A 22,010-nucleotide genomic window follows, 5' to 3' on the forward strand; every position below is an offset into this window, starting at 1 on the left:
ATAACATGTTGCTCCGGGTTGTTCATTGTTTATTGTTAATATAAGTTTACATTAGTTCATATTTTGCAAAGTACTTTCCTACAAGCACTTTCACATTTGATTAGAGAAAGTATTTGCTAATTTCTTTGTCGTAAAAGCCAGTAAAAGTGTCTTTAAAATAACCAATATATCTTGTTCCTAGCACCTCACAATATATCGCAATATATGGTATAGTGATACGTACACCGCCCTAATTGTCTATTTGACTCACTTCTCAAGTTCCGAAATAAACACTTCAGAATGAACTACAAACATTTACAAGGCATTTAGCATCACAATAACACAGTGAGGAACACCCGAAAAAAAAAAAATGCACCTACAAAATGGAAATTGTTTTATCGGATGCAACCACTCGGTTCCAGATGTGTTTAGTAATTGTCCGCACATGTGAGACATGGATACGAACACACCAGCACCGGTCTGTACATGAAGTATGAATAGAAAAAATCAGACAGAAAACGAAGCTCTAGTTATTGTTGGTAGACAGGCTTTATCTGGTAGGACTCGCACCCCAGCTATTATCAGAGCTCTTAGAACAGTCAGATTGTAAGCAGGAATGCGTGGCTGCCAGACAGCTCTGGAGCTGGACCAACAACACTCCATATTTCAGTCTGGAGATAGAATATCAGTTATGTAATGGATAGAACATGGAACATGTGGCGACACTAAGGTTTTGTCATTTCGTACTGGGTTATTCCATATCACTTTTCTATCTGGTTGATAACAACGTTTTCAAGTGTGACTCAAAGAATTAAAACTGTTGTAATTCATGATGGATGATTCTGTTTTTGGCTAATTTTCAGAAAGAACAAGTACCGAGATTAACTTGAAACTGAACTTTTGTTCTATGTTTGTTTTAGTTATTCATTATTTCAGTGTTGTTACAAAGACAAACATTTTTAAATTAATAACACTACTACAGTACATGTTAAAAATAAATGCAACTATAAAAAACATGACTTATGCTCATCCAGTTCTTCTAAATACTAGTGATGGTCTGATGAAGCTTCATGAAGCAGTGTCATTATTTTCAGAGTCCACTAGATGGCGGTCTCTGCACTATTTTCCTTTGTTTTGAACAACTGTTCTAATGAAACATCATTTTTAAACTGATGGTGCCACCTACTGACCTCTAAACAACACGACACTGTTTCATGAAGCTTCAATTGCTACCAATTACCATCCCTTAAATTTTTAAGCCAAACAAAGCAACTGGTTCTTCAGGATGTCACTCAAACCCTTTAGGAGCCAAGGTCCAAGACAGGCAAGTTGTCATACGATTCAATGTGACCTATTGGTTTGTGTTGGTGGAAATATTTTTCCAAGCTTAAAACGTAAAATGGCCTGGCCAGTTGTTGAGAACGGCATCACTCAAACTCTCGTAGGAGCCAAGGTCTGAAGGTATTGGTCTCTTGATAGAGGACTTTAAGGTGATGCAAGGGTCTCACTCTAGACCTGCTAGGGGGGCACAAGATCATCTTTGATCCAAATATGATTAAAATAAATGATCACATTTGGTATGTTGATCTTTATTCCTTAAATGGATGGATGGATGGTTGGATCTATGAATGGGTGCATGGGTGCATGGGTGCATGGGTGGATGGATGGATGGATGGATGGATGGATGGATGGATGGATGGATGGATGGATGGATGGATGGATGGATGGATGGATGGATGGATGGATGGATGGATGGATGGATGGATGGATGGATGGATGGATGGATGGATGGATGGATGGATGGATGGATGGATGGATGGATGGATGGATGGATGGATAGATGGACGGACGGACGGACGGACGGACGGATGAATGGATGGGTGAATGGGTGCATGGGTGGATGGGTGGATGGATGGATGGATGGATGGATGGATGGATGGATGGATGGATGGATGGATGGATGGATGGATGGATGGATGGATGGATGGATGGATGGATGGATGGATGGATGGATGGATGGATAGATGGATGGATGGATGGATGGATGGATGGATGGATGGATGGATGGATGGATGGATGGATGGATGGATGGACGGAAGGACGGATGAATGGATGGGTGAATGGGTGCATGGGTGGATGGGTGGATGGATGGATGGATGGATGGATGGATGGATGGATGGATGGATGGATGGATGGATGGATGGATGGACGGACGGACGGACGGACGGACGGACGGACGGACGGACGGACGGACGGACGGACGGACGGACGGACGGACGGACGGAAGGACGGACGGATGAACGGATGGGTGAATGGGTGCATGGGTGGATGGGTGGATGGATGGATGGATGGATGGATGGATGGATGGATGGATGGATGGATGGATGGATGGATGGATGGATGGATGGATGGATGGATGGATGGATGGATGGATGGATGGATGGATGGATGGATACTTAATTGATTGCAGGAGGAGAAATTATTTTGTTCAGCACCAGTAGCACATCCATAGAGACAAACATCCATAAATACATGAATACAATCAAATGAATACAAAAATGTACTGTAGCTCATATATGTTTCAACTGTAATAATCGCTGCTTTCATGAGATAACTTTCATGAGATACTTTTAAACTGTTTTCCATCCTCAATCTTCTGCTATCGTCAGATAACGAGCGGTTCGATCACAAAACTGTTCACCTTTTACTTTCTGTTGGAGTGAAAACTCTGAGCTCGACTGCAACCTCTTCCCTCCGTCGCCGTTTGTCACAGAAGAATTGGCCCCCAAACCTCTTCTCCTCCTCCTCCTCTCTTCTTCCCATCCCTTGCTCTCTCTGTTCTCACTGTTTTTCGCACAAGTGTCCCAGTTAAGAAATTGCTTACATCCCTCTCAGTCTAGGACTGGTTTGAAATTTCCCATAGGGTATGTACCAATATGCAGAGAGCACACTTCGACAGATGCCATCAGAGAACAAGCATATGAATTACCAGGCAGCCTGCCATCTTTGAGTTCAGACAGAATGCCATTAATACCTGATTACCATCCAAACAACAACACAACAACAACATGAAAGCCAACGAAAACTGGGAGCAGGTAAAGGTTTCATCACTTATATATTAATGGGTTTAATCACAAAGACCGAAAGCACCCTCTGGAAAGTTTAAATGCCATGGATGCTGCCAACAGGCGAGGGAAGAATAAAGTGGGCAACGGGAAAAAAAAAAATCAGACGCCGTCAGCAAATCACATCCCGATAAATAAAATATTCAAATGACCATGACTAATTCAGCAGACATCACGTATTCATGACTACAATTAAAGAAAACATGATGATGTTAATTTTTGAATCGCGGTAAATATTGGCATTACCCAATTAGGTTTCGTTCCTCCGAAGGAAATCACCTGCTGATGAACTGAAAACTTCACCGCTCGGATCGGGGAAGACAGAAGTTGGGGTTTGGAAGACGATGTTTCAGGTGAATCATTTAAGTTTAATTTTCGGTGGCCATTTTACGCATCACCTCGAGTGCATCATTGCATTTTTAAAATATACAATCTGGGTTTTTTAAGAAGTATAAATAATTCAAAATGGAATTACAGAATGCTATCTGAGACTAATGTTGTTGTTGATGTATACAGTAAATAAATGGTATTTTTCAGAATCATCCAACACGTGTTAACCTTCAAATGTACGGCACCATCATTACAAAGAGCTCCATTAAGTCTCAAATTACCTCCCGCGAGCAGCGCGCTCTGGAAAAGGTACATCACGTTGGTTTAGATTGGCCTCTTCCTGCTCTCAGGGTTCGTTCCTGATGAATGGTCCATTTTACAATCCATAATAGCCACTGATGCGGCAGGAAGACTCGCATCCATCATCCGCCGTCAGACTCCAGTTGTATCGCCGTCGCAGGTTTGTGATGGAGGGAACATTTTTGACTTACTTTACTCAAATACTTTTCTTCTCTTTACACCATAGATATTGATATTGTCCAATATACAGTACAAAACATAAGAAAACTACTGCTGCTACTGCCACTGGGAGGATTTTGGGTTGTTTTTTGTTTTTTTAGTTGTGTCTTTTTTTTAACCACCCAATAAATATACAGGTGTGGAGGGGCAATTTTCAGCTAAGCTTAATGTCTTGTTTAGTTAACTGAAATGTTTATTATTATCAGATACTGTTTTTTTTTTTTATTAAGGATGGTTTCTTCAAACAGTGTCTGATTATAATAAAACACTCAGTGGCTAAGCTATTGTATTTAAAGCTAAACAAATCCTCTTCTTACTTTAAAAATGTAGTGATGGTCTGATGAAGCTTCATGAAGCAGTGTCATCATTTTCAGAGTCCACTAGATGGCGGTCTTTGCGCTATTTTCCTTTGTTTTGAACAACTTTTCGAATGAAAGATCATTTTTAAACTGATGGCGCCACCTACTGACCTCCAAACAACATGACACTGCTTCATGAAGCTTCGTCAACACATCACTACCAAAAATACCCAAATGAATGAAATTCTTTGGCTTTAAATGCTTGAGACCTTGGCTCCTGTAAGTAAAAAAAAAAGTCTATTTGTTTTGCCAAAACATCTAAGAATTTTAAATTGTATGTAGAGGTTTTATTTTTAGAAGTCGTCTCCAACTAACTGGGAGGAAACTTTTACCGATCCGAGAAGCATTTTTATTATTATTTATTACGTTGAATATTACTGTCTGAAAGTATTTGTGAAAGGATTGTCTTCTTAGTAACGTTAGTCCATGATTCTTGATCAAGATGCTTGTTTTGGCCAAGTTTAACAACAAAAAAAGAAAGAAAAAGAAAAAGGCTTTGAACTCTAAACCAGAAGCTTTATTTGGGACCAGAACCAAAACATAGCTTCTGCCAACTCATGCACTGACCGTACTCTCGTTGAACAAAGGTTGGCGACCGCTGTAGTATTGTATCAATAGCATCGTTTTAATAATGAATTGAGACATCAATTGCAAAGTTTTTGGTTGTAGAATTTTGAATGAATATTGTCTCGTTTTTTCTGGACACAGTTAAATTGTCATTTCTTTTTTAATTTGGGTGACAACGACGTATATTTAACAGCACTTAATTTAAAAGTTTGAATACTTTAAAACACATTTTTATTTGGTCGAGAGCTCATTAAATCGACTGGAATCGAGATGACGCGGCTTCTTAAGTAGACGCTCTAATTATCTTCTGAGTTGTTGTGAAGTTTTATCGGAACACACTCCATCGTGAAAGGATAGAACGTGTGAAGTGGTCTCGGCCACACACACTGTAAGTGGCAGGTTCGCCTCGTCTCCCACGTCTGGTTTCGAAAAGGCAACACGAGCACGGACACCGACTTCACATCTAATCTCTGTTGACTCTAGCGTCGGGGAGAAGTCAAACAAGCCATAATGCCACTTGATTGAGAGTTAAAGGGGCAGATTGTAGGGGCGTCGGGTTCCCAGAATCCTGTGTGTGTGTGTGTAGCCAGTTCCTCTGAGGATGAACGGTTGGTGGGGGGGGGGGTGGGGGGGGGGGTTTCCAAAAGGAGGCCCAGTCTGTTACCAAAGGGAGGTGGAGATTTACTATCCCACCCAGTCAAAGTGCCTCACTGGTGCTCTGACACACACACGTTCTGATGCACACACACACACACACACACTCAGACAAACTCTCCACAGGAAACTGCGAGCCATAATGCGAAGGCACCTCCGAGCAGACGGGTGCGCTGCTCAAACCAAGTGGGATACGGCTGCGGCTTTGATAGCGCGTTAATTACTCATGTGATGCGATACAGATGTCTGGGGGGCTTCAGACGAAAGTTTGCCTGACGCTTTCCAAAGGGGCCAGGCAGACGTTTTAGAAGCGGTAGGTGAAAAACCAAAAAAAAAAAAAAAAAGAAAAAGTGATGTATTATTGATGAGTGTGTGTGTGTGTGTGCTGTCGCGGGTCCCGCCGGTGTCATGCTGACGCTAAACTGGGATGCTACTCGAAGGGCTGCTCGCTAAATAGTTCTTTGTGTACTCGGTGACAGCCGGGACTTTGAACAGGAAGAACTTTGGGCTAGAAGAGTTTGCCGGTGACGAGACATGATGCAAATGGCTCGACATTGGGTCTGACACTTTGAAAGTTGGGGGGTTCGTGGAAGGCGACTGTTTCTATTACCTCCGCCGAGGAGCTCGTCTTTTCCCGGGTTTTTTGCTGTGAACTCTGACTTTTAAACGGACTTATATAAAAGGGTTTCGACGCAAGTTTTTACAGCTTCGTCACTGACTTGTATGGCTGTTCACCGCTTCCGTGTTTCGTAAAGAAAAACCTGTATAAATCTAACTTCAAGTAATTCAACTTGCATTTCAATGTAATGACGTACACATCGGAAAAAAAGGGGAACATACATTTTTTTGGTCATGACCACAGCTAAATATATCCCAATGTTTTTTTTAAATCATGTTAAATAAACTCCTGGGTGGAAATATGTGCCCCCGTCGGGGCGTTTTTTGGAGTTTGTTGATGGTTTTTGTTGTAAATATTAACTACGATGAAATTTCATCCGGATGTTTGTTTATCTACCTCGACCCACAACATCAGCTTCTTTTGTCAGGAAGGATGTTTGCTCTAGAGCCACATGTCCGAGCCCTTCTAAATCTGAAACAGAGGAGGAAATCAAAGTGGAGGAAATAGCTATAGCCAGCTAACATCTGCACTGTTGGCTTGATTCGTCTTTTCAACAAGTCAGTCCTTTTGAAAAGTTCCCAAAGAGTCATGTTAAAATGTGATTAATGTCAAGACCAACTTTGACTCATGCTCTTGTTTATTTGCTTCTATGCATTCCAGCAGTGATTTAGGATTTTTTTTATGACTAATGATAATGAATCATAATATAATGTAATGGTTTTTTAAATCAAAGCCAATGTGGAAGTGCAAAAGCTGCAGTTCACCAAGCGACCACTTGGAGGATGGCTGCAGAAAGACAGGAAGTCACATATACACCTGACCATAAAAGGATCTCTAAAAAACACATTTAAACACTAATTTGAAGTTATTTTTAATATTCCACCCTTTTGATTATATTTCTATTCACCAGTTTTCAAGAATTTGGGAAAAAGGGGCGTGATTTACTTTTATATGAACCTGATCCCAAACTTAAGATTTAAGTTATTTCACCCAAAATTAAAAATTCCCTAATTTTCTACTCACCCCCATGTCAACTAAGGGTTGAGATTATTTTCACTTACTGTCACTTTTTAGATTGATAGACAAAAATATTTGTTCATTTTAATGTAGCAACTGGAGCTCAGATGTAAGTAAGTAAGTTAGTAAATTCTTCGTCTTCATCTTCCGTCCAAAAAGACACTTAAAAACATCCAAATATCTCCACACGCTCGTCTGTAACGTCCATCTTGAACTGAAGCCTTGAAAAAAAACAAATAACTCTGGATATTTCAGGCTTGTTTGTAGTGGAAGCTCCAAATCTTTCATCTCCTGCACGGATTTTGGATTTACGCTGAAGGTCTGGGATCTTTTGCTAAAAAACAAGCTTAAAATATAGACTTTTAAAATGGTTTGAGGATAAATTAAATGTACATTATGAATTAATCATCACTATCAAGTAACAGACAGGTGACGTAACTACTACGTCCATATCTTAAACTATCTATAGTATTCTCATGTATACGACTGTATTTGAATTGTTTTGTATTGAAAGTTTGGTCCTTTTCGGACATAGATTGACTCTTCCACTAGTGATGTGCTGACGAAGCTTCATGAAGCAGTGTCATGTTGTTTAGAGGTCAGTAGGTGGCGCCATCACTTTAAAAATAATGTTTCATTAGAACAGTTTAAAAAAAAAAAAGGAAAATAGTGCAGAGACCGCCATCTAGTGGACTCTAAAAAGAATGACACTGCTTCATGAAGCTTCATCAGAACATAACTATCCTCCACAACTGGAAAGTTCATAGTCTGTGATGGTCAAAAGTTAATATTAATTAATAATTCTCTCTGTTTCTACTCTCCAGCGACCAGGATTGAAAACTAAAAATCCTGTTCCATGATGGGCACCAACGTTATTCTGTTCCTGGTTCTTTGCGCGGCATCCGGTGGAACCTGCCAGAGAAACTATGAGGAAAGCGAAGAGCTGGCCAGGCTGGTCCACTCCACCCTCCAGTCCCCATCGTTCCTCAGCACCGCCAGCCCCAGACTGGGACAGAACCCCGGAGGGCCAGGATCTACAAACCTGAGCGTTCACATGAGGCCCGTACGGCCGCCCATGTGTCGGAAATCCACGTCGGTTAACGCCTACTTCAAGTACATCAACACCGTCTTCTCCATTGTGGTGTTTGTGGTGGGACTGGTGGGCAACGCCACCCTGCTGAGGATTATATACCAGCACAAGTGCATGAGGAACGGACCCAACGCTCTCATCTGCAGTCTGGCGCTGGGGGACCTGATCTACATCATCGTGGACATTCCCATCAACGTGTACAAGGTACGTCAACTCTGTGTGGAGGTTTTATTTTTCCAACTGGAGATTCTTAACTTGGTGGAGGATAGTGGGAAAGTACAGACGGGAAAAGCAGGGAGAAGGGGAGTCAGGAGAGGCCATTAACCTTTAGCGTACGGGAGATAAGTGATGAGACGAGCTAGTTTAAATAATCGCTCAGCCGGAGACACAGTCGCACAAGTCGGTGGCCTCGAGCTGACCCTCTCCATTAGTCACCGGCCTTATCTCCGGACCAAAAAAAATGAGAATAAATATCATGTCTTCCATTCTATAATACGCTCACACCACACACTTAATAATCATTAACGTGTACTGGGGTTTAAGGTCTCAGAGTCCACTAGATGGCGGTCTCTGCACTATTTTACTTTGTTTTGAAAAACTGTTCTAATGAAACATCATTTTAAAACTGATGGCGCCATCTACTGACCTCTAAACAACATGACACTGTCTCATGAAGCTTCATCACCAAGTGTTTGTTTGTAGGTGAGACAGTGGAGGGTTTCAAACTCGCAACTCTGACCAAAACTATCTTGGTCACGGGCCAACTATAGTTGTTGACCATAAATAACTGTCCCTCCTCTGAAAAGAGAACCAACTGATGGGATTTCAGTCAAAGTTCAAATTATTCAATCTTTTTCTTTTTCTTCATTATTATTTAAATATTATTATTATTAGTAGTATTATAATTATAGTAATGCCTGGTAACATGGCAAGTATTAACCCTATTCTTATTATTATCACTATTATTTGTATTACTTTTCTTCTTGTTCTTCTTATTCTTATTCTTCTTTGTTATTATTTCTTTATCATTGTTATTACTTTTCTTCTGCATTATTATTTCTGTATTATTGTTATTAATAAAATTAATAACGCCTGGTAACATGGTGAGTATAAATCGCTGTATAAATAGAGATTATTATTATTATTATTATTATTATTATTATTATCATTACTATTTGTGTTCTTCTTGTTCTTCTTCTCCTTCTTTATTACTATTTCTTTATTATTGTTATTTCTATTCTTCTTTTTCTTTCTTTTCTTCTTCTTATTTTTCTTCTCCTTCTCCTTCATTATGATTTCTTCATTGTTAGTATTACTGTTAATCTTATAGTTATTACGATTCTTCTTCTTCTCCTTTATTATTATTTCTTTATTGTTATTATTACTATTATTATTACTATTCTACCTCTTCTACCCTTCTTCCTCTCCTTCTTCATTATGATTTCTTTATTGTTATTATTACTATTATTCTTATTGTTATTACTATTCTTCTTCTTCCTCTCCTTTATTATTATTTCTTTATTGTTATTATTACTATTATTATTACTATTCTACCTCTTCTGCTCTTCTTCCTCTCCTTTATTATTATTTCTTTATTGTTATTATTAATATTATTATTACTATTCTACCTCTTCTACTTCTTCTTCCTCTCCTTCTCCTTCTTCATTATGATTTCTTTATTGCTATTATAACTATTATTATTATTATTATTATTATTATTATTATTATTATTACTATTCTTCCTCTTCTTCTTCTTCTTCTCCTTCTTGACTTGAATGAACAAAAAATGGCCGCACGTGGCCCTGAGTCATAATCAAATGTAAAATGTCTTCCAAACCTTTTTCTAAGTATTGTTTAATGAACGTTTAGCTTTTACAATTTTGTAGAAAATCATTGTTTCTAAATAAAAGCCCGTCATTCTAGCCAAGCCTCGTATAATGAAATATTAAGAGCATCTTTATAGCCTGCAGTTCATTTCCTTGGATCTGCGCTTCTTAAAATAATCAACTACTTATGAACTGTAAACATTGACGTGGGTCTCTTTCCTCTCTCTGGCTTTTTTCCTCTGCTCCTGGGAAACTGCAGCTGCTCAAGTAAACAATGAAAGATCCAGGAAGCGACGACACTCCTTTCAGACATGACAGATCTTTTCAAAAACTTTGGATTATATTATTAAAAAAAACAAACTGACCTCGACTTGATCTCCCCCAGAAGCTGGTTGTGTTTGATAATAAAGTTGTGCGACAGTTTGGCAGCATGAAAGAAGTTTGTCCAGCTCCATACGGTTTTTCCAAAATAGACGCGTCAAAAACACAAATGACCGTCAGCGGCATCTCTCATTAGGATTCGTGACAAGCTTTGAGCGATCTGATCAAATATTACTGAATGAAATGCGGTGTAAATATTTGGAGATGTGGTTAATTATGAGTCTTTTTTCCCTGCAGCTCTTGGCGTCTCACTGGCCGTTCGATGACAGTATTGTGGGCCTGTGCCTGTGCAAGCTGGTTCCCTTCCTGCAGAAGGCCTCGGTGGGAATCACAGTCCTCAACCTGTGCGCCCTCAGCATCGACAGGTCAGACCCTCGGGAACGCTCTGTTCACAGGAGGAGAATCCAGGGAATGATGGCGATTCCATTTCATTTTGGACGCATTAGTCACGAGATTCATTTGTAAATCCAACTAATCGTAACTTTAATCTCCTGAACTTAATTAAAAGCCCTTCATTTTAGTTTGTTTTTCCCAATAACGGTCATTATTTTGGCAGATCAAAGATTGTTGTATCGGGAAATAAAGGGTCTTCAATAATAAATCACTTTTTTTTTTAATACATTTAAAATATTAGACAAACAGCAAACAGAACGAATAAAGTAACAGATTAAAAGGGATTTTGAAAATCCATCCATCTATCCATCCATCCATCCATCCATCCATCCATCCATCCATCCATCCATCCATCCATCCATCCATCCATCCATCCATCCATCCATCCATCCATCCATCCATCCATCCATCCATCCATCCATCCATCCATCCATCCATCCATCCATCCATCCATCCATCCATCCATCCATCCATCCATCCATCCATCCATCCATCCATCTATCTATCTATCTATCTATCTATCTATCTATCTATCTATCTATCTATCTATCTATCTATCTATCTATCTATCTATCTATCTATCTATCTATCTATCTATCTATCTATCTATCTATCCATCCATCCATCCATCCATCCATCCATCCATCCATCCATCCATCCATCCATCCATCCATCCATCTATCCATCTATCTATGTATCCATCCATCCATCCATCCATCCATCCATCCATCCATCCATCCATCCATCCATCCATCCATCCATCCATCCATCCATCCATCCATCCATCCATCCATCCATCCATCCATCCATCCATCCATCCATCCATCATCCATCATCCATCATCCATCATCCATCAACCATCATCCATCATCCATCATCCATTATCCATCATCCATCATCCATCATCCATCATCCATCATCCATCATCCATCATCCATCCATCCATCCATCATGTATAGATTAATAAAGTTAGTCTAATCTAATCTAAATTAGGCCTCCAGTAAACAGCAGACGAGAGAAGGTCCGGAAGTTTCATAAAAGCAAAAACAAGAACAAAGTGCAAATATAAAAAAACAAAGTGCAAAGAGTCAACAAATTGCAAATATAAAGAGCAAATGAGAAAAAATAAATTAAGATCTTAAAATGATACAATTTGCTCCCCCTTTCCCTTGACTTGATGAAGAACGGTAGTCTATGTTTGGCATTAGTTTACTTCTGAACAAAATACTCTTTTTTTGGGGGGCGAGTTTCTTCCGTCATGAATGCTATTTTGGGCCCAAATCACTGACTTGGTGGGCTAGATTTGGCCCCCTGGCCTTATGTTTGAGCTGAGAGAAGAGAGCTAAAAACAAAAGTATTAAATCACTTGCTTGTGAAGTAAGTATCCATCCATCCATCCATCCATCCATCCATCCATCCATCCATCCATCCATCCATCCATCCATCCATCCATCCATCCATCCATCCATCCATCCATCCATCCATCCATCCATCCATCCATCTATCTATCTATCTATCTATCTATCTATCCATCCATCCATCCATCCATCCATCCATCCATCCATCCATCCATCCATCCATCCATCCATCCATCCATCCATCCATCCATCCATCCATCCATCCATCCATCCATCCATCATCCATCCATCCATCCATCTATCCATCTATCTATGTATCCATCCATCCATCCATCCATCCATCCATCCATCCATCCATACATCCATCCATACATCCATCCATCCATACATCCATCATCCGTCATCCATCCATCCATCCATCCATCCGTCATGTATAGATTAATAAAGTTAGTCTAATCTAATCTAAATTAGGCCTCCAGTAAACAGCAGACGAGAGAAGGTCCGGAAGTTTCATAAAAGCAAAAACAAGAACAAAGTGCAAATATAAAAAAACAAAGTGCAAAGAGTCAACAAATTGCAAATATAAAGAGCAAATGAGAAAAAATAAATTAAGATCTTAAAATGATACAATTTGCTCCCCCTTTCCCTTGACTTGATGAAGAACGGTAGTCTATGTTTGGCATTAGTTTACTTCTGAACAAAATACTCTTTTTTTGGGGGGCGAGTTTCTTCCGTCATGAATGCTATTTTGGGCCCAAATCACTGACTTGGTGGGCTAGATTTGGCCCCCTGGCCTTATGTTTGAGCTGAGAGAAGAGAGCTAAAAACAAAAGTATTAAATCACTTGCTTGTGAAGTAATCATACTTGTAAAAAACACAAACAAGAACGATAAATCAGAGTAATTTTTGCTATAGGGCTAAAGCGTATCAGCGGCCAGTCCATTAGATGATTAAGATGCTCTTAGCTTGAAATATTTCCATCTTTTGATGCACGAGGAACAATGTGAGCGTGGCTACCTTATACTGCAAAGATGATGTTAATAGCATCCTCTAATAGATATTCCTTTCTGAATAATGAATGCTCGCCAAGTGCAGACCGAGCTCTGACTCGTACACTTAACTCAACTCAAAGAGGCTCGACTGTCTTTTTTTTATATGTGCTGTGGTCTCTATTCTGGGAAATAAAACACACTGCTCAGAAGAAAGATCCATTTTTTTGAAGAAGAATCCAGCCGGCGATTAAGTATTCCTTAAATTGTGGGCATCGACACATTGTTTAAAATACATTTAAACATCTAAAGGTTATGAGGTTTTTTGAGCTCAAGTTTTGAAAATTTGATGAGAAATTACAGCGAGTGTTTGTAGGATCACAGTCTGGCTGGAAGAGGAAAGAGAAGCTACATTACCACTTTGTGAAATATAAATGCCGCCATGTTGTCGAACAGAGGAATTCAAATGTGTCATGAAAAATATATTGTTTTTGCCATAAAAACTTGATGCAGCTTTTTACTAAAACATTCCCGACAAGCGTTTTCCATTAATGAAACAAACGAGCAAACAAGTGTTTTTTTTTCCGTGGAAAAGGAAACACAAGCCAACAACAGAGGGGGCCCCTCCCTGCCAACGACGGGGGCCGGTTTTGTTTGGAGGGCGGCACGCAAATATAAATATTAGATCTTTAAAATAAACAATTGATCGTCTCTTTCATGAATTCTTTACATTTTCAAATGTCTTTGCTGACGCTGCGGTTTGTTGCTTTTGGTGTTCTGCCACGCATGAAGAAAAGATAAGCTTTGTCAGACACATTTTAAATGAATGTTCGCAACACAGACGTTCAATAAATCAACAAACTTTGAGTCGTATGAAAATTAAAAATATATAATTGTATTTGCTCATGTGTCAGAGATCATAATAATATTACCAATCAATTATATTGAGATCTAAACGTATAAATGAGTGTATATATGAGTAATAAATATAATTTACTTGATTTATTTCACTTAGATTTGACTAGTGATGGTCTGATGAAGCTTCATGAAACAGTGTCATGTTGTTCAGAGGTCAGTAGGTGGCGCCATCAGTTTAAAAATGATGTTTCATTAGAACAGTTGTTCAAAACAAAGGAAAATAAAGCTTTCAAATAAAACATAGATTTGAAAAGAATAGATTTGAAAAATTCAAATAATTATGGAAAATGGTTAGTTTGGTAAAATCGTAAGTAATTTATATGAACCCTTGTGTTATCTCAGGGTCAAGGTGACCCGAAGGCCGGGAAAAAAATGTGTTTCTGGTATCCCTTGTGTTGCCTCTGGGTTCAAGGTGACCCAAATTAAAATGTGTTTTATTTACGGCCTTTGGGTCACCTTGACCCTGAGAAAACATGAGGGTTAAATAAAATAAAGTAGTTCACAACATGATTAACACTTTAGACATGAATTTGTCATATTGTTTGGAGAAAATTTGCTACAGAATTAAGTGTTAAATTCAATTGTGCACATATTTTCAAAATGTTTTTATTTTTCAATGAAATATAATTTTTTAGTCTAATTCAAGAATAACATTTTAAAATCCAGCCTGAAAGTAATATATCAAAAATAATAAATAATATTTATAACAAGAATAAATCAAATAATTAATTAAACTTTTTGAAGGCGGAAACAATACCATAAAAAAAAAAAATACTGCAGTCTCTTCCCAGACGTTTTAAGGGAAATTTGAAAAGATTGTGAACATGAATTAAAGCAAAGTTTTTTACTTTTAATAATCTCATAAAATATTAGCAATGAGACCCAGAGGCAAAATACAATGCAGGAAACAGGAGGTCAAATATATATATATTATTTATATTAATATTAAATCCAATTTTAATTTAGACACTAAAAGGGTCGACAGAATAAGTTTTACTTGGTCGATGTCCGATAATCAATGAGTCAAAATAAACAGGAAGTAATCGAGAACAACAAAAAGAAAAGTCAAAATCCAACTCACCGAAAACAGAATAACTTAAAGTGGAAACAAGGAGCAAAACAAACATAATCCTGCAAATATAAAGTGAAACTACAGGTTACAAATAGGTTACAAATATCAGCAGAGAATCTAGAAAGATAAAAAATAATTAGTTAGCGCAGAGATAGACGTATATATTAACCTTGAAAACTTTTTAAAGCTAACATTTTTAAAAATGGATTCACAGGTACAGAGCCGTGGCCTCCTGGAGCAGAGTCCAGGGAGTGGGAATCCCACTCATCACCGTCATCGAGATCGCGTCCATCTGGGGTCTGTCTCTCTTCCTGGCCATTCCCGAGGCCGTTGGCTTCGACATGCATACGTTCGACTACAATAACCAAACCCTGCGCACGTGTATTCTGATCCCTCAGAGTGACTTCATGACGGTAAATCCAACAATCCTCGCTTGTATTATTACAAACAGTGAGTCGCTGGAAGATTCAACAACTGTCTATATGGCGTGTAGTTCTATAGGAATGTCAAGGACTGGTGGCTCTTCGGCTTCTACTTCTGCGTCCCGCTCATCTGCACGGCGGTTTTCTACACCTTGATGACCTTTGAGATGCTCAGTCACAGGAAGGGCGACCTTCGAATCGCCCTCAGCGAGCACCTCAAGCAGGTTGGACCGCACGAGTCACTCTGTTCGATGCTTAAAAAAAAATCCATGTTTTTTTATCTGTTTTTTTTTCCAGAGGAGGGAAGTCGCCAAAGCCGTCTTTTGTCTGGTCCTGATATTCGCGCTCTGCTGGTTCCCGCTGCACCTCAGCAGGATCCTCAAGGCGATGGGTTACAAACCCAATGACGTCTCTCGCTGCGAGCTCTATGAGTAAGTCTGGAAACCACGGTGATGAGGGAGTTGGTTGAACATGAGGTTATGATAACAACCAGATATTGATCTTAGTAATGATGAGGCGACACGAACGCTGCTTTACGATCTGGATTTTTACTGAACACATGCATCTCAACGTGTTTGTTGAAGTTATTAAGGTGAGAATTAAACGTCAGGATTCTGAGTTTAAGTGATCATTCTGAGATTGAACTGAGAATTCTGAACTTCAAAGTAATAAATATGAGATTAAAGTGAGAATTTAAAGTCAGAGTTCTGAGTTTGTAGTGGTGATTAAGAATTTTAAGTGACACTTCTGAGATTCAAGTGAGAATTCTGACTTGAAATTAAAAGAATTGATATTAAAGTATCAATTTTAAATTATAATTCTGAGATCGTAGAGCATTTATGATTTAAAGTGTTGAATTCTGGTATTAAAGTGAGTATTTTAAGTCAGAATTCTGAGATTTTGTAAAAAAGAATTCCTTTTAAGTGATAATTCTGAGATTGAACTGTGAATTCTGAACTTCAAAGTTAGAAACATGAGATTAAAGTGAGAATTTAAAGTCAGAGTTCTGAGTTTGTAGTGGTGATTAAGAATTTTAAGTGACACTTCTGAGATTCAAGTGAGAATTCTGACTTGAAATTAAAAGAATTGATATTAAAGTATCAATTTTAAATTATAATTCTGAGATCGTAGAGCATTTATGACTTTAAAGTGTTGAATTCTGGTATTAAAGTGAGTATTTTAAGTCAGAATTCTGAGATTTTGTAAAAACAAATTCCTTTTAAGTGATAATTCTGAGATTGAACTGAGAATTCTAAACTTCAAAGTTAGAAACATGAGATTAAAGTGAGAATTTAAAGTCAGAGTTCTGAGATTGTAGTGACGATTAAGAATTTTAAGTGACACTTCTGAGATTCAAGTGAGAATTCTGACTTGAAATTAAAAGAATTGATATTAAAGTATCATTTTAAATTATAATTCTGAGATCGTAGAGCATTTATGACTATAAAGTGTTGAATTCTGGTATTAAAGTGAGTATTTTAAGTCAGAATTCTGAGATTTTGTAAAAACTAATTCCTTTTAAGTGATAATTCTGAGATTGAACTGAGAATTCTAAACTTCAAAGTTAGAAACATGAGATTAAAGTGAGAATTTAAAGTCAGAGTTCTGAGTTTGTAGTGATGATTAGGAATTTTAAGTGACACTTCTGAGATTCAAGTGAGAATTCTGACTTAAAATTAAAATAATTGATATTAAAGTATCAATTTTAAATTATAATTCTGAGATCGTAGAGCATTTATGACTTTAAAGTGTTGAATTCTGGTATTAAAGTGAGTATTTTAAGTCAGAATTCTGAGATTTTGTAAAAACAAATTCCTTTAAAGTGATCATTCTGAGATTGAACTGTGAATTCTGAACTTCAAAGTAAGAAACATGAGATTAAAGTGAGAATTTAAAGTCAGAGTTCTGAGATTGTAGTGACGATTATGAATTTTAAGTGACACTTCTGAGACTAAAGTGAGAATTGTGACTTCAAATTACGAATTTTGATATTAAAGAATTAATTTTTGAATTATAATTCTAAGACTGTAGTGCAAATTATGTCGTAAAAGTTCTGAATTCTGGTATTAAAGTGAACATTTTAAATCAGAATTCTGAGATTTTGTAAAAACAAATCCCTTTTAAGTGATAATTCGGAGATTAAAGTGAAAACTCTGACTTCAAAGTAAGAATTCTGAGATTAAAGAGAGAATTTAAAGTCAGAGTTCTGAGATTGTAGGAATTTAGGAATTGTAAGTGATACTTCTAAGATTAAAGTGGGAATTGGGACTATAAATTACGAATTTTGATATTAAAGTATCAATTTTTAAATTATAATTCTCAGATTGTAGAGCAAATAATGTCGTACAAGTTCTGAATTCTGATATTAAAGTGAATATTTTAAGTCATAGTTGTGAGTTTTGTAAAGATTTTGCCTTTTAATTGATAATTCTGAGATTAAAGTGAAGTCTTTGATTTCAAATACGAATTATGAGATGAAAGTGAGAATTTAAATCAGCAATTGTGAGATTAAAGTCACTTTAAAGTAAGAATATAACTACAGAATTAGGAGATTAAAAGGATTTTCAAGACACTTTTTGAAACGGAATTTCTGAATTTCTAGTCAGAATTCTGAGAATAAAGTTAGAATTATAAATTCAAGGTAATAAATCAAAGATTGAAGTGACTTTAAAGGGAGAATTCTGAGATTAAAGATGTTATTCTGATATAAAGGTGACTTCATAATGTGAGAATACAAAGATAAATATCAACATAGTGCAGTATTTCAAGATTAAATTAAGAGATTAAAGTGAGACCTTTTTCTCCGACTGGCCCTAATCCTTCTCCTTAATAATAAATGTTAATGTTTACATTTCAGGATTGTTTACTGATGATTGTTGTGTTGTTTGTAGTTTCCTGCTTGTCATGGACTACCTGAGCATCAACCTGGCGACCATCAACTCCTGCATCAACCCCATCATCCTCTACTTCGTCAGCAAAAAGTTCAAGAACTGCTTCAAGGTATTAAAAAAAAATCTCCTAAAAACAGCGACGCAAGACCTCGTGACTCCACGTGATCGGTGACGACGTTCCAAGAGCCACGTGTGAACGCGAGACCCGTGATTTATGTACCGGATATGAGGTCATACGTGACCCGTCGAGCCGGAGATTAGGCAGGCCTGAGAGCCCTGGATGACGTTTCATAATCTCCAGATGTATTAAAGTTCTCTTCTCTGTCCGCAGTCGTGTCTGTGTTGCTGCTGCTACTCGCACTCGCAGCTCAGCAGCATCGGACCCATGAACGGAACCAGCGTCCAGTGCAAGAGCCCGGAGCCCAACAACCACCACACCGACCGCAGCGTTCGAAAGGACAGCGACTGATTGATCGTCGTCACGACTCGTACCAAGAAGAAGAACGGGACAAAAAAACCAAAACCACTTCCAAACTCTTGCTGCTCCTAAAACAGACTCTTGGATTGTGAAGAAGCTTCGGTCTGGAGAGACAAAAGAGGGACGAGGAGGACGCTCCTAACAGGACACAGCTGCGCAGCCACTATAAATTACACCAGTGAAGCCACGGCTGTATTCCGGGAAAAGGTTTTGGGAACAAGTCCAAATGCAGAGGTCCCTAACCTTGTTTTTGCAGCGTCTTATCTTTACCGAACGAACTTCAGACAAAAGCGTGGTTTACAGGTTTATTTTTCGGAGTAAACTTGACTAAAATAAAGTGTCTCGACAGGCGAGAGACTAATGCTATTTTTTCAAAATAAAACTTACAATAGAACGCAAATTATATAAATCATGTTTGTTTGTTTTTCTGTGCCGGGTTGGGGGACCACTGCTCTAATGTGATACTCGTTTTCCTTTTAACATTTTGGTTTCTTTATTTTCCAGACAATGTAGCATGATACATACGTGAATATATGTTTATTATGTGACATGTATCTATGGGTACAAATGTAAAGTTGGTAAATGTAATTCAATTTCATTTTTTGTATACCGTGACTGCTATTATATAGTTATTATCGATGTCAACAATACATCTATCAAGCGCTCATTTACGTAGGCGGGCTTTTGAGGTTGTCATTTCTAAAATAGATGATACAGAAACGGTTATGACCAGAGTGTTTACAGCTGATGGGCCCTTTTTTCCAAGTGGTTCGAAAGGGAGTCATCGGGACTTTGTCGAGTTCTAGGAAGAGGTTTCACCTCTTACCGAGAAGTTTCTTCAGTTCCGAACGAGCTGGGGTCAGGGGTCGGTATATATCCTGCTACTGGCCCCATAACTAGTGATGGTCTGATGAAGCTTCATGAAACAGTGTCATGTTATTTAGAGGTCAGTAGGTGGCGCCATCAGTTTATAAATTATGTTTCATTAGAACAGTTGTTCAAAACAAAGGAAAATAGTGCAGAGACCGCCATCTAGTGGACTCTGAAAATAATGACACTGCTTCATGAAGCTTCATCAGACCATCACTAGTATTTAGAAGAACTGGATGGGCATAAATCATGCTTTTTATAGTCACATTTATTTTTTACATTTACTGTAGTATCAACAATGTTCCAGATGTGAAGTAATTGTCCAAATGGTTCTTTCTGAAAATGAGCTAAAGACTGAATCATCCATCATGTATTACAACAGTTTTGATTCTTTGAATCACACTTAGAAACGTTGTTATCAACCAGAGAGAAAAGTGATACGGAATAACCCAGTACGAAATGACAAAACCTTTGTGTCGCCACATGTTCCATGTTCTAATCCATATCGATAAGTTCTACTTGACTTCAAACTGAAGAAGCTTCTCGGACGAGAGGTGGAACGTCTTCCTAGAACTCGACACAGTCCAGTTGACTCGCTTTCAAACCACTTGGACGATCCCAGCCGGCCTCTTAAAAGATGCTGAGCTTCTCTTGGCTCAAGACGTCGCACTGGAATGGTTTTTGCGGCCAAGCTTCCAATGGTTGGGAAGCCTGAGACCATGTTTCTCCATGGTTATCAAATCATCATCTAGTCTCGTTCTTGAAGGGATTATATCTTTCAACTGGGGCGCCTGTATTTCCCTTAGAACAGAGGCGGGAGATTACATTTCCTGAGGGGCCACAATATAAAAGGTGCCTGATATCGAGCCTAAAGAAAACAGTGAGTGAAACATTGTATTTTACATGATTTAACTGTCCAATGATTTATGAAAATCAACAGATTAACTGGTAAGAAAAGCAAAAAAAAAAGTTAAACAATTGAATCTATGTCTGTTTAGACGATCGCTTTTGTAGCTTCAGTATGACCTGTATATAAACGCATTCAAAGGGGCCACTTAGGACCCTTGAGTTGAAAGAGGAACGAAACAAGGAAAACAAACATCTTGTTAATTCCTTTCTCATGATAGTTGGGTTCAAAGCAAACGTCGCTAATATTTAAAAGGACAAAAAAAACATTATTTTGATTCAAAGCAGTTATTTTAAAATGAATAATTTCATGAGAAAACTTGAACAGAATATGTTACACTATGATATGTGTCTTTAAATGTGTCAGATGTTCTCAGTGTCAAACAAACATCAGCTCATTTTCATTCTGGTCAGAAATAATATCTATCTATTAACGTCAATAATCTCCCACTATATTTACCAATAAACACGCTTCCCTCTGCAACATTTTGAGTCGTTTGTTGCGCCCCATGTTTTTAATTCATTAGAGGCCGAAGGTACCTTCTGTTTTTAATCAACATCTGGCAGCGGTTTTCTCCGTGACCCGAGGGTTCGTCATGTCAGGAGAGGATGTGAGCCAGTTCGATGATGGGAATTTGATTCTCACAAGTTGCTTCTCAGAAGAGCAACAGAATGGGGGGGTGAGGTTATGTTTCAGAGCGAAAGCTTGTTTATTTATCAGCGAAGATATTTGAAAAGATGATGTGATAATACTCTTAATTTAGCTACTCTTAACAGTAAACTTTAGTAAATTGCTAAAAAACACATATTCTTGTTGAGATTAGATTTGATTTCCAGTTCATAGCAGACAATAGAAGGTACAGCAAGTTTCATGAAAGAAACAAGAACAAATAAAAAAAAGGCAAAAAGATAACGAAGAGCAAATATAAAGAGCATAGATCGGAGAAAATAACACAACGCTAAAATAACATCATCCGTTCACTCGGCTCCTGCCACCAAACTTATAGTAATAATAAATCTAAATAAATAATAATAAATAATCTAAATAAATAAAACAGGTACAACAATAATAATGATAATAATAAACTGGTCATTTATTTATTTTAATGTATTCCTTAGATGTGTTGTTTGATCTTATTTTATTACTCTGCTGTTTTAATGTATTGAGTCATTTTTAACTGTAGTTGTTTGTAAACACTGTAAAAAATATATTATTATTATTATTTATCTACACAATTGTCTTATGT

At 37.9% G+C, this 22,010-nt stretch overlaps 1 protein-coding gene across 1 annotated transcript; it reads left to right on the top strand.

Annotated features, from left to right (window-relative positions):
* Positions 1-5,595: 5,595 nt before the first annotated feature.
* Positions 5,596-21,247, top strand: ednraa (endothelin receptor type Aa). The gene is made up of 8 exons (XM_087808131.1): positions 5,596-5,846; positions 7,994-8,463; positions 10,704-10,831; positions 15,411-15,609; positions 15,690-15,842; positions 15,916-16,049; positions 18,510-18,618; positions 18,841-21,247. Exons 2-8 carry the CDS (start codon positions 8,026-8,028, stop codon positions 18,976-18,978), a joined length of 1,299 nt encoding a protein of 432 aa, XP_087664257.1. The 5' UTR covers positions 5,596-5,846; positions 7,994-8,025; the 3' UTR covers positions 18,979-21,247.
* Positions 21,248-22,010: the final 763 nt, after the last annotated feature.

Source organism: Callionymus lyra, chromosome 1 (genome assembly GCF_982586985.1).
Source record: "Callionymus lyra chromosome 1, fCalLyr1.hap1.1, whole genome shotgun sequence".
NCBI classification, from domain to species: domain Eukaryota; kingdom Metazoa; phylum Chordata; class Actinopteri; order Syngnathiformes; family Callionymidae; genus Callionymus; species Callionymus lyra.

Bases quoted from the DNA above. Each gene is read 5' to 3' on its own strand.
- ednraa (XM_087808131.1), top strand. From the start codon at position 8,026: ATGATGGGCACCAACGTTATTCTGTTCCTGGTTCTTTGCGCGGCATCC. The intron at 15,843-15,915 runs GTTGGACCGCAC...TTTTTTTTCCAG, and splicing joins TCAGCGAGCACCTCAAGCAG to AGGAGGGAAGTCGCCAAAGC. The intron at 18,619-18,840 runs GTATTAAAAAAA...CTCTGTCCGCAG, and splicing joins AGTTCAAGAACTGCTTCAAG to TCGTGTCTGTGTTGCTGCTG.